We start from the raw sequence: 12,782 nt of genomic DNA on the forward strand, positions 1-12,782 counted from the left end.
GGTCTGCCTAAAGGGGGATTTCCCCCCCAATAATAGAACCCGGAAACAATGGGCCAATGGAACCTCTCTCTCTCTACTCTCTCTGTCTCTATCATTCATCTTTGCAGACAGAGTGCATGAAGACAGGGGTGTAGCTCCTAATTCTGGGTCCTGTGGAGGCAGGTCTAAATGACCCCCCACCCCCTGTAAATGACTCCTGCTGATGCTGCCGATTTGGGTTCCTTGGTGACTCAATTCCACTGTACCCCCCCCCCCCCCCTCTATTTTCATGGCCATGCATGAAGTTGCACACAATAAACTTAATCAAACTATGATTGGTTTTGAAAGTTTTGACATGCAGCACGTGCTGTACTGTACATGTGATATCTTGGGCACAACCAGGCCCTGAAGTGCAGTTAGGTACCGTTTAGTAATACACATAAACAACAACTTCCTCAAAGCATCAGACGGTTGGACATTTTCCAGTGTTGCACTGATATGATGGTCCGTGTTTTGCAGAAAACTTGGCGTGTTTGTATTGGTAACACTCCTGTGGTCATGGCTGAATTGTGAGCAGGGTGGTCAAGTTCTTCAATTCTCCTTCTGTACAGATCACGTTGAAGCCCAGTTGTAATCGTGTGTGTGTGTGTGTGTGTGTGTGTGTGTGTGTGTGTGTGTGTGTGTGTGTGTGTGTGTGTGTGTGTGTGTGTGTGTGTGTGTGCAAGTGCACGAGCGGGTGGGTATGCTCCCAACAACTTTGCAGACAGCGTTTTGTAACAAAATGAATTGCTTTTTTGACTATGGTAATAAATTCCATTTGCAAATATATCATGCAGATGGTTTAATAAGAGACATACAATGGTTACTATCTTGCATACCTGATGCGGTAGCACCATGACTGTAAATATGAAGGGTATGTAAATATGAAGTTGTTCTCTAAAATAAAGTCCGTTACTGTTGGGAAAAGCAAAAAAAATCATTTGCATAATGATTTGGTTGTAAGTGGCAGGATCGTGGTAACAGTAGCAAGAACCGTGGAGGAGGGCGCGGCAAGTTAGTTGCGTGTCAGGTGTTTATCTCACATTATGTACACAAACTGACACGCACACAAACTGTCTATCTCTCTCTCTCTCTCTCTCTCTTCTCTCTTCTCTCTTCTCTCTCTCTCTCTCACACACACACACACACACACACACACACACACACACACACACACACACACACACACACACACACACACACACACACACACACACACACACACACACACACACACACACACACACACACAGGATATGTTTTCACCAGATTCCTGGATGGCATCCACATAACATAATCCATCATGTTTCTTTCTGACCAGCCCCCTCCCCCCAACTCAATAGTAATAATCATAACACAATCATAATCATAATAATGTAGTAGCGAAATAGTTAGGAGGGAGAAGAGTGAGGCGATGAAACGGTCATCCTCAAAAATAATTTTGTGAAGTAACAAACTGCAGCATTGAAAAACAATCACATAATAACTTAGCGTGCTTGTATGATCTATTATAATTTTGTATCAATATGATATTGCATCTAATTTGAGATTGTTCCGGGTTCTTTGTTCAAATATTTCTTTCGCTGTTTACGAAAGAGCTCAAAATGAAAATGGGATGAAAATGAAAAAAAGGAAGAACAGACAAATTTAGATTTACAAAGAAGAAGAAAAAGTGTGTGTGAAAGATAGAGTGAGAGAGAAGGGAAAGAGGATGTGGTTGTGTGACTGAGATTCTTTGAGGAAAGTGTGAAAGGAGAAAGCAAGTGAGCAAGAGAGAATATGAATGAGAGAGAGAGAGAGAGAGAGAGAGAGAGAGAGAGAGAGAGAGAGAGAGAGAGAGAGAGAGAGAGAGAGAGAGAGAGATTGTGAGAGTGTGTGAGGATGTGTGTGTGTGTGAGAGAGAGTGAATGAATGAGTGTGTTTAGCGGGGGTGGATGGCTGCTAGTGTCAGAAAGCCTGCAGAGAGCTGGCAATGGCAATACTGCTTGGAACTGTTGTGTGTCAAAAGCCTTGGTGAGTGTGTGATACTCACCAAGTTAGCCTTGGTGAGTTGACTGTACGAGAAATTAACACAATTGAGGTTTAAAATATCTATTCTTAGTATGTGTAAAACTGTGATGTTTAAGTACGAAGTAAACATGCAGTGTGTTAATTCACTTACGGAGTCGTTTTTAACATTTTCTGGATTGTATTTGGTCCCAGAGAAGTCTATAAGTGTTGAATTAACACTGCATTTTAATTTGTACAGTATATGATGGTATGTATTCGATTCATCCCTTTACCCCTTCTGGTATGCCACCACTGAAATACCTAGCCACAGTAGCAGCCTAAATAGTTTCATGATAAATTTCAATGGACAGCAGTTCACTAGTATGATTCATGAAGACTTGAGGCTATAAACGGTCACTGTTATGAGATTAAAAAGACAGAGTGTGCGCACACATCTCAGTAGTGCAAGAAGAACTGGATCAAATGGATAAAATTGAGAAGAAATGATAAAGGTCTGCAAATCTTTGGGAGCAGTAATCAGTGTTGTGGACCTACAGTAGTATCATTTTTGTTTCATTGTTATGTGATGGTCTCGTGGTGAAGATGGGCCCGCCAGCAGGAGCGATCAGTCTTTGCTGAAAAGACTTGACTACATGTTAACCACATTACTATGACATTGCTGAGAGCATTAAGTAACAGATAAGGACATGGCCACTGCCATTTTGGCAACCACAAGCTTATCACAGAGGCTCTGCATGAAAGAGTTAACATGTCCCCCAAAAGCTGCACCCCTCCAACTCTCCCTTTTTTTGTTACCAGAGGAAGTGAAGCTAGCTGGCTAACGTGATGATGAATCTGGAGACTGCAGTATGTTCACAGTAAAAAAAATGCACTGTGTGAATTCAACACTTAGAGAGTATTCTGGGACCAAATGCACTCTAGAATATGTCAAATCGAGTCTCTTAGTTTTATATTGACATTGCATTTTTCACCAGAGGAAGTGCAAGTTAGTGCTGTGATGATGTATCCCGGAGACTGCAGTACGTTATTGGCTCTCATCATGGCCTCCAGGCTTACTGAGGCGAACAAAACAGGCCTGTGTCTGCTGCCTCTGCATGGGTGTGACCCACATTCTGCAACAGAGGGGGGTGGGCTTTGAAAATCATTATAATTAGAATCATTATCTCAAAAATGGATGAATGAATGAATTAATTCATTATGTAAATGATAATGATAAACATATCATCATCATCATGAATATTTCAGATTTACACCACAGTTCTCTTTTTTGTGTTTTAATCTTCAGTCCTATTTTACTACCTTCACAGCCTCTTTCAACTTTGTCCCACATAGTGTGTAATTACATCTTGGATAAACTAAGAATTCCTTTCATATCGTCGCATTTCCTGTTGTGTCCTTTTTGAGTTTAAAAAAAATAAAAAATTGCTCTCCTTTTGACACGCAGTCAGTTTTATCTGGTTTATCTTTTTTGTGTGAGAGCGGGAAGGCCCCTACAGTGTTTCACTGACCATTACAGATCTCTGAGGACGTGCCGTATGACTCAGTACTGTGTGTGCATCACTTGGTACAGTCAATTGGGTGGAACAAATACGTGGCAGGGGGACTTTTTCACTTTCTGAACCCGGGATGTCCGTCCGCCTATGTCAGTGGCCAGTCCAGATGGAATGTTGGATTGTGAACTGAGACATAGGCCTACATACATGAATCAGAATTAGGTTTTACCCCCTCTAAAAAGTATTGCATTGTCACAGCATCATGTTCAGGAATCTCCATAATAAAACAGAAAAAAAGAGTGAGTGAACATGGTGTACTAGTGGGTTCACATTTTCTACATATTGGTGTAGTATGCCAGACCAGTTGTTAGCAATGTTGTGTTTCTAAAGATATACGTATAAACTCAATACACATAGGCTACAGAAGGAGACACTGATTTCCTTGACAGCATCATGATGACTCCTTACAAATTCCGGCTTGTGGAAGTAGTGGAATGAGAGAACAATCAGTGTCTCTGTTGGCATGAGTTTTGTTGAGTTCTGGTGAAAATGTTGACTTTTTAAGGTGATTGACTTGTTGAAAATGGTGGCACACGCCATTAAGGGTCCTTTTGTTTCTTTGTGTTGCCGTTGTTAGCCTTTTCCAGTCCATGTCATCTATCTCTCATGTGTGAATGAAAAGGTCTTCAAATCACCATTTACATTGACATTAAAATCAGATAGTTGTTCTCATGCCACCTGGACATTATTGTGGCACTTCAGGTTTCAGGTATATGTCAGGTTTATGTCATGTTTTCATAAATGGTTTTCATAAATGCAACTCAGCCAGGCTATACGGCTAAGCACATCGTTAGAGTGATTAGAATGATGACTAATTAATGATATAATGCCTTCTCTCTCCAGGATAAGAACATATGCTGTTACTAGGCGGTTTATTCGAAAAAGAGGATTTGGTTAAAACCCCTTCGTGCAGAGCCTCTATAATAAGCCTGTTGTTACTAAAATGGTAATGAGCATGTCTCAAGCTATGTATTAAAGCTAGATAAATAAAGAGTATGTAGGGTTGTGGCCAGAACAACAATTATGCTGCACATCGCAACTATTCCCAACTGCCCATTCCCAAATGTGGTCTTTTCATGAATATTAACTAAGTAATAATCTCATATTTACTGGTCTGACAACGTTCAGTAAGTGTTGCTGCTTAAGATGTCTATTACTGGAAGTTCAAAATGGTGGACATGGAGAAGATCCACCTTTTTATGAAGGAAAAGTGTAATTTTCATTGTCATAATGAATACTTAAACATTTATGGTAGTGGTAGATAGTCATGAAAAAGATAACATTTATGAAGGGATACCATAAATACAGTAACAAATAACATACTTTACCTTAAACAGTCTCGGTAATGTCACATTGATGTTGTTATGTAGCTTTTTTCATGTAGCATGTGAGCGTTTTCAGCTAACAGTGGGTGAGTTGGCTGACGATCCCATCTGCATGAAAGGGCTGGCTACCTTAGTGACTTGTTGCTAATCGTTTATTGCCTTGTTTTTCCATAGGAGAGGCAAAGAACATTCCACCCTACCCTGGACCCAATCGCATGAGAGACTGCTATTGCACTGTGAACTTGGACCAGGAGGAGGTGTTCCGAACCAAGATCATCGAGAAGTCCCTATGGTAAGATTGCCTGGCAATTGCCCTTTTGGGGGAGTGGGTGCTGTGGTGTAGCGCGCTAAGGCAGCCGTCCATAAACAGGTTTACATGCTCATGGGGACCCAGGTTCGAGTCCGACCTGGGTCATATCCCAACCCTAATCCATCTCTCTCTCCCATTAGTTTCCTGTCTCATGTATCACTAACTCTATCAAAATAAAGGCAAAAAAGATTGCCAGGCCTTGCCGTCTGTAAGTGTCCACTCAATTCACATTTTCTACTGCAAGGGAATGAAAAGACCAGGCCACTGAAAGCGTGAAAAGTGAAAGCTCAACTGGGAAATTCCAACTCCCATTGTCTGTGCACGCCACTGCACACAAGTGCACACTACACACTGCATACAATGCAATTGCATTTATGCCTCACCCGTGCATGGGGGCAGCCCCCAATGGCGTCCGAAAGGGAGCAGTGCGACGGGATTGGTACTGTACCATAGTCAGTGTACAGTTATGGAGGAGGATGGGGGAGAGCACTTGTTAATTACTATCCCCACAAACCTGGCGGGTCAAGAGACAAACCAGCAACCTTTGGGCTACAAGTCTGACACCCTAAAGGTCAGATTAGACTTCTGCAACTGCGCTCGTCAAAAGTCGCGTGGGAGTGGCCACGAACCAACATTGTATTCATGCATCTGCGAGTTCTGCGAGGTCCGAGGTCCGAGGTCTCGTCGCGAGCCATATTGAAATTGCGCGATTACTTTCACTACATTGTAAGCACTGCGGTCATTATTAAGCAATGTTGCTTTCTAGCCCGGTTAGCTAGGTATTTTCACACAAATTGCAAAGGCAATGCACTGGTATCATTATTTGACATACCCAGTGTGTTTTCAAGAGCAGAAAATGCAAGCATGTAAAGACAGTTGATTCTGCCGATGTGTGTTTACATTCGGTGGAGGAAGCTACGGTAGTAAAACCGCAGGCATTGTGCCACAAGTGTTCAACTGATGCATTGTTTGTTACTTAGCTTGTAGCTTTGTGTATTTACACACATTTACACACAAGGCATTAATATCGTTTTTAACAGAATACAGCTCTGTTCTCGCAAACTACTGGCATTGCGCTGCCACAAGAACAGAACAAGGAAGTAGCGAGACGACCAATCATAGCGCCATTTGGTCTGCGTCCTCCGCGTCCGTCCGACGGATAGTTAGAATTTTTTCGAGGCGCTCGACGAGGGGCGCAGAGCCTCTGTGCGGGGGGCATGGAGTCGCACAGACAGAAGACGGATGGACGCAGAGGCTATGTGTCCGAAGCATAAATCTATCTTAACCGCTTACCCTTGACTGACCCTAATGCTAAGATGACTGAGTGTTTCATCCTAAAGTCAGCTATTATACTACTGTACTAGTCTTCAGTCACATAATTTACCTTTCCACTCACCTGCCTGCTGTACGAGTTCGTCATTGCCTTAAACACGCAGTATTGAGCCATTGGTCTTGGCCAGACTAACTTGACTCATGAAGCTTTGAGCCGCGTCACAGAAAGTGTGTGGGCCCAGGCTAGTATAGTACTATGATAGTGTATAATATGAATGGCACAGTCACTTGTGCAGCAAATAAGGTTTGAGCGCACAAAATAAAAAGCAGGTTCATTACTTCATGTGGTGTTCTCAAAGACCCTCTCTCATTCATATTCTCTAAACTGCCAACACTGTGTTTACGGTTCTTCTTAATCTAGAGAGTGTAAACTATAACATCAAGCTTTCTAGCTTTCTTTCTTTCTTTGTACACAAAACACCCTTACAGTTGAGGTAAAAGTCCAGTGCACAGCATATGGTGTGCTTTTCTTTTATTTTTTTGTAGCTGGGACTGTGAAGTACTATGACCTCTTTGTAGTGATATCATTGTAAAATGCTCTATGCATGTTTTTAGGCAATAGTTCAAATTTCGCAACAATTGTCAGAAGTGCATTTTGGAATGCAGCTTGAGAATGTGGTGGGCTGAAGGTTCCAAAAAAATAAATTTTACAGCTGTAAAAACCTGATCTGAAAGCATACTTTGTTTTCACGCCTCTCTTTGTTTATGTAATGACAATGTAACCCGTATCTCCCGCTTCCCTCCCCAGTCCCTTCTACGGAGAAGACTTCTCCTGCGAAATACCACGAAGTTTCCGCCACCTGTCCTTCTACATCTTCGACAGAGATGTCTTCAGAAGGGACTCAAGCATTGGTGAGAATGGTTCTTCCACAACTTAATCTATGCATAATCTGAATTAGATTATAGATTATCTAGTAATACCACCCTGGCCCCTAAATAGACCACAGATTTTTTTCAGATATTACTGGATTGCCACGTGTAAGGTATTGTTACAAACCCATGAATAAAATTTGGGAGTGAAACATAAATGCCAGGTGAAACAGGACTGGGGGTAGAAAAATGTAATGTTTTAATTGTTGTTTCGCACAAGATAACAAAAACGGCGTCGTACGCCTGTTCAGCAGTGAAGAACAAAAAAGATTCTGGTAAGGAGGAAGAAAATAAAGCCCTATTGTAAAAACTAACTCAAAAATGCAAAGCTAACTTCCCCTCTTCGAAATAAAAGAACGTGAGTCTTTCGGAGCTGCCTGCCTCCTTGACTTCACCTACCTTGTGCGCAATAATTAGAAAGAAAAACAAAACACCACCTTCACCCTTAAAATATTTCAAAATTAACTAAAAATAAAAGACAGCAATTTGAAAAAAAACAAGATGGGAATGATTTGGTTTGCCACCAGCTTCGCAGTACGACGCGCAGAGAGAGAGAGTGAACACCGGGGCTGGCGCGTTTTATCCCCCAGCTCGGCCAATGAGCGCAGCGGCTTCCCACCAGCACACCTGCAGACAGTTTCTCAATCACAAGACAGAGCAAGGCAATCAAGTGATTAGTGGTGGTATACAATGAATGGCAAAAAATGGCACACAGTGGATGGCAAAAATAGGGCCACGTAACAGGTATCATTATAAAGCTTAGTATCTGCACTCTCAGAATCTAAAACAATAATGCCCCAGGTCCTACTTGTGGCACGCTTTCCTGTGTCTGGTCACAAAATGCATTGATAAAGTTAAAGACTAATGTGTTTGAGGAAGGGCTGTGGTGGCCTGAAATGTAACAGCAATAAAATGGGGTAAAAGGGAGCTCACCGGTGTGAGGTTCGTCTTTGCCTTCTCTTGAAAGTTAAAGACCTGCCATGTTTTTCCTTCTGGAAGACAAGGGAATTCTAATGTGACGGAGGTGTTCCTGCACAGTTCGTCCCCCTCGGGGCTGCGAACCTGCCACCTCGTCAACTACATCGGTTCGGGAAAGGGAGGCACAGTATCAGACCGCTGAGCTAAAGGGCCGGTCCGATAGCCCAATGCTACCGCACTGTATTGAGGCTTCGGGAGGGACGTTTACTAACATTCCACCCCACTCTCTGCTAGTTGGCCTGTGTTACACTAAGCATTATTTTCCACAGGGAAATATGCTTTGGCAGTATTGTGAACATATTGTATGCTGTTGCAGGGTATTTTGAAACACTGCAGGTATCATTTTTCATACCTTAGCTTCCTATAGGATACAGCCTGGCATACTGAGTTTGTTTGGCAACATGAGAATGATAAAGAAATGCTGACTAACACAAAATAATTGCACTGCATGAAAAGTTGCAACAAAGTAACATTTTTCTCTCTCGATCTCGCTTTCACTTTTCTCTCTCTCTCTCTCTCTCTCTCTCTCTCTCTCTCTCTCTCTCTCTCTCTCTCTCTCTCTCTCACACACACACACACACACACACACACACACACACACACACACACACACACACACACACACACACACACACACACACATTTCAGAATTTAAGAGCTACAAAGCTACTTGTCTGATTCAAGGTGATTAGAATTTACCATAATATGTTACGCAGTATATGTAACATACTGACATTCTGGAGTATCATGTCAAGGAAATGTTATGCTGTGAAACATTTGACTTGGCACAGGCGTACGGGGGACCATTATCTTTTGCACCTATAGAGCAGTGGTTCTTAACCTTTTTTCTTAACGCACCCCCTTACCTGTGCCCAAGACAAGCCGTGCACCCCCAACCCAACTTTTACATGTGAATACGCACTAAAAAAATGATTTAAAGGATTCATTACAATAATTCTTGCTTGAAACATTAATCAGTAACTCAATACCTTACATGGGGACCAAAACATGTTTTAATGTGGTTTAGATTTGGCCTAATTATAATGATCGCTAGCAGAATTTTGGTCACAACCTGAACACAAACAATATTTCGCGCACCCCCTGAAATCTCTGGCTCTGCCCGCACCCCAGGTTAAGAACCACTGCTATAGAGGACTAAGTCAAAAGGAAGACATCCGTGCTGCACCAGTTTCTGATGTTTATTCTATGCCCTGTCCTGTTCTGGGGTCCATTTCTCAAAGCCATAGCAGCTAACTGTGTTAGCTACTAACTTCGTTGTTTGCAATGCAATTTCCCATTGGTAACTACCCAAGTTGCTAACTGACTGACAACTACGCTTTCGAGAAATGCACCCCTGGAGTGTATTTTCCTTCATTCTCAATGTATTTTTCGGTGTGTGCACACAGGCAAGGTTGCAGTGAAGAAGGAGGACCTCCAGAAGTACCATGGCAAAGACACCTGGTTCCAGCTGCACCCCGTCAGCGCAGACTCAGAAGTACAGGTAACGCTTCACCTGGCTATCCATGGCCTATGCATCTAACCATGCATCCATCCATCCATCCATAACCTATTCATACATCTCTAGGTCGTCCTCAGACGAGCCTTCCATCGTTGCTTCCAGTCATCCCGAATCTCCATACATCTTTTCAATTCGCTGGTACTCAGGGCTCCGGCGTCCTTCTTGAGTATGTCCACAAATGTTAGTGTGGGACGTCCTCTTAACCGGCACCCATTTGATGGTTCCCATAGCACCAGTTTGCTGGCTGGCAGTTCTGGGTGCCTTTGGCAATGTCCTGCAAGTCTCATTCTCCTATCTCATTCACCCATCCATTTACCAATCTGTCCATCATCTAAAACCTACCCATCTATGTCATTCATCTATTCACCCATAATCTATCCATATATTAACCAATCCATCCATCCATCCATCCATCCATCCAAAGCTTACTAATTTAATATCCATCCATCCATTTATCAATCTGGGCATCATCCAAAACATACCCATATTTCCATCCATCCACCCATGCACCCATAACCTATCCTTACATCCACTATCCTTCTTTCCATCATCTATCCATCCATCCATCCATAACATCCATCCATCCATCCATTCATCCACAACTTGCATTTATCCATCCATGCATTTATCCATCCATCCACACCATCCATCCACACCATCCATTTATCATTCCACCTGACCCGTCCACCTATCCACCCATCCATTCATCAATCTGTCCATCAACCCAAACACACTCATCTATCCATCCATTTATCCACCCATCTATCCATGATCCATTTATTCATCCATCCATCCATCCATCCATCCATCCATCCATCCATCCATCCATCCATCCATCCATCCATCCATCCATCCATCCATCCATCCATCCATCCATCCATCCATCCATCCACGCATCCCCACAGATACCCGGCTTGCTCTGCACAATACATACAGAGACATTGCGTACATTTTTATGCTTTATATGTTGGCTGTATAGAGAGCTTAAAGTCCCCTGAAATCAAATTCCTTGTGCAGTATATGTAAGTGCACTTGGCCAATGGAACTGATTCTGATGTACTGGTAAACTGATGATGTACCCTACATGCACTGTAAAAATGTAGTTTTGTGTTCATGTTCATTTTTCTTCACAGGGAAAAGTTCATCTTGAGCTGCGTCTGAGTGAAGTCATCACCGACAGCGGAGTCGTCTGCCACAAACTGGCCACACGGTGAGTTGGCTCATGTTTAGTGTCATTTCGATAGTGCAGTGTGTCACAGAGCATAGCGCACTTAATGCAGAATGTACGCAGGAGAGGGGGAGAGAGACACGCACGCACACACACACACACACACACACACACACACACACACACACACACACACACACACACACACACACACACACACACACACACACACACACACACACACACACACACACACACACACACACACTGTCAAGTGTATGGCCAAGTACAGTTGTGCAAACTCTTCATAAGAGTAAGAGTCTGCACATCCCAACTCATGGAGGCCAGATGCAGGACAAAGGCGTATCTGACAATAGAAAGAGTAGAAGTCTGCGCACTGTTTATCGGTTTATTCATGTCATGTTTTGACTCAACAGGGTCTTCATCAGCCTAACGCAGTCTCACCCCAAGTAGTCAATTTCTGAGTACCTTGGACCAGACTGCAATTTTTGACGTCTTGGGTATTCCTTCCACGTCACATTTTGACTATGTCCTCAAAGGCGCCCCCTTGTGGCAGCATAACGTCATTGAGGTTAGGTTTAGGAATAGGTTTAGGGTTAGGCCACATAGTCAAAATGTGACGTGGAAGGAATACCCAAGACGTCAAAAATTGCAGTCTGGTCAAAGGTACTCAGATATTGACTACTTGGGGTGAGACTGTGTAGATCAGCCATGTGCTTGTGGGTGATCACATGCCTGAAGCAGACCTTGTTGGGTCGAAACGTTGACTTGAATAAACCCTCAAAGCGGAGCGACAGTGAGCGGACGTCAACTCTTTCTACTGTCAAGTGGAGTTTTGTCCCTTAACACTTTCATGTGGAGCCACTGTTATAATGTTATTGTCACCAAAATGGTTATGATGACCATGTCTTAGGGCCTTTCCCATTTCTAATTTCTACCCCTACCCCTACGCCTTCCCCTTGCCCCTCGTCCGTTCAAACGGAGCTGTAAGGCGTAGGGTTTGAAACGCAACCCCTACGAAATTGAGACACCCCTTCAACAATCACGGAATGACTCCCATAGCATTAAAAAAACAGTCTCTCTATGGTTAAACTAACAATATTTCTTGTAGTTACTCGCACAACAATTTCAAAAGGACAACAGTGTTGCGCAACTCTCGCAAAACCTTCATGACTTCCATGCATTGTGTAGATGTTAATAGCAATTTTTTTTCACATGTGTTTCATGAAGAAAATGGGCATTACACATGAGGACAATGTTAAACTTAGTACAATTGAATAATTATTATCACTTTAAAACCGTCAATTGCGGCCAAAATACTTAAACTTGTGTGCTGTTGTGGATACCGTGGCTTGCCGCCAATTTTTAAAGGCATTCGCAATGTATTCAGGGAAATCTGTCGTAGCTCTCCATCTGGAGTGCGGTGTCGGAAAATCTCCGTTTGGAGGGGTGGAAAGCCCCTCGCCGTACCCCTACCCTTTCTATCTTAATGTGATACTGTACCATTTTTGGAAATAAGCTTATTTTACACCTCCCCTTGAGTTAAATAATAGGGTTTTACCGTTCTCCTGTACTTCCAACCATTTTCTAGTTATGGCAGTGCACATTTCACCTCCAAGCTAACAGTTAACATTGAGTCCTATGAAACCAGCTGGCGGCTAACTGGTCTCATAGCACT

General features: G+C 42.8%; 1 protein-coding gene across 1 annotated transcript in view; it reads left to right on the plus strand.

The window, feature by feature from the left end:
* The window catches only part of rasa3 (RAS p21 protein activator 3), a 50,887-nt gene that overhangs the window by 4,740 nt on the left and 33,365 nt on the right, over positions 1 to 12,782 (plus strand). The window contains exons 2-5 of the mRNA XM_063212302.1: positions 5,081 to 5,198; positions 7,297 to 7,400; positions 9,803 to 9,897; positions 11,049 to 11,125. Coding sequence (XP_063068372.1) covers positions 5,081 to 5,198; positions 7,297 to 7,400; positions 9,803 to 9,897; positions 11,049 to 11,125 — 394 coding nt within the window. The remainder of the gene's footprint in view (positions 1 to 5,080; positions 5,199 to 7,296; positions 7,401 to 9,802; positions 9,898 to 11,048; positions 11,126 to 12,782) is intronic.

Source organism: Engraulis encrasicolus, chromosome 12 (assembly GCF_034702125.1).
Source record: "Engraulis encrasicolus isolate BLACKSEA-1 chromosome 12, IST_EnEncr_1.0, whole genome shotgun sequence".
Classification (NCBI taxonomy): Eukaryota; Metazoa; Chordata; class Actinopteri; order Clupeiformes; family Engraulidae; genus Engraulis; species Engraulis encrasicolus.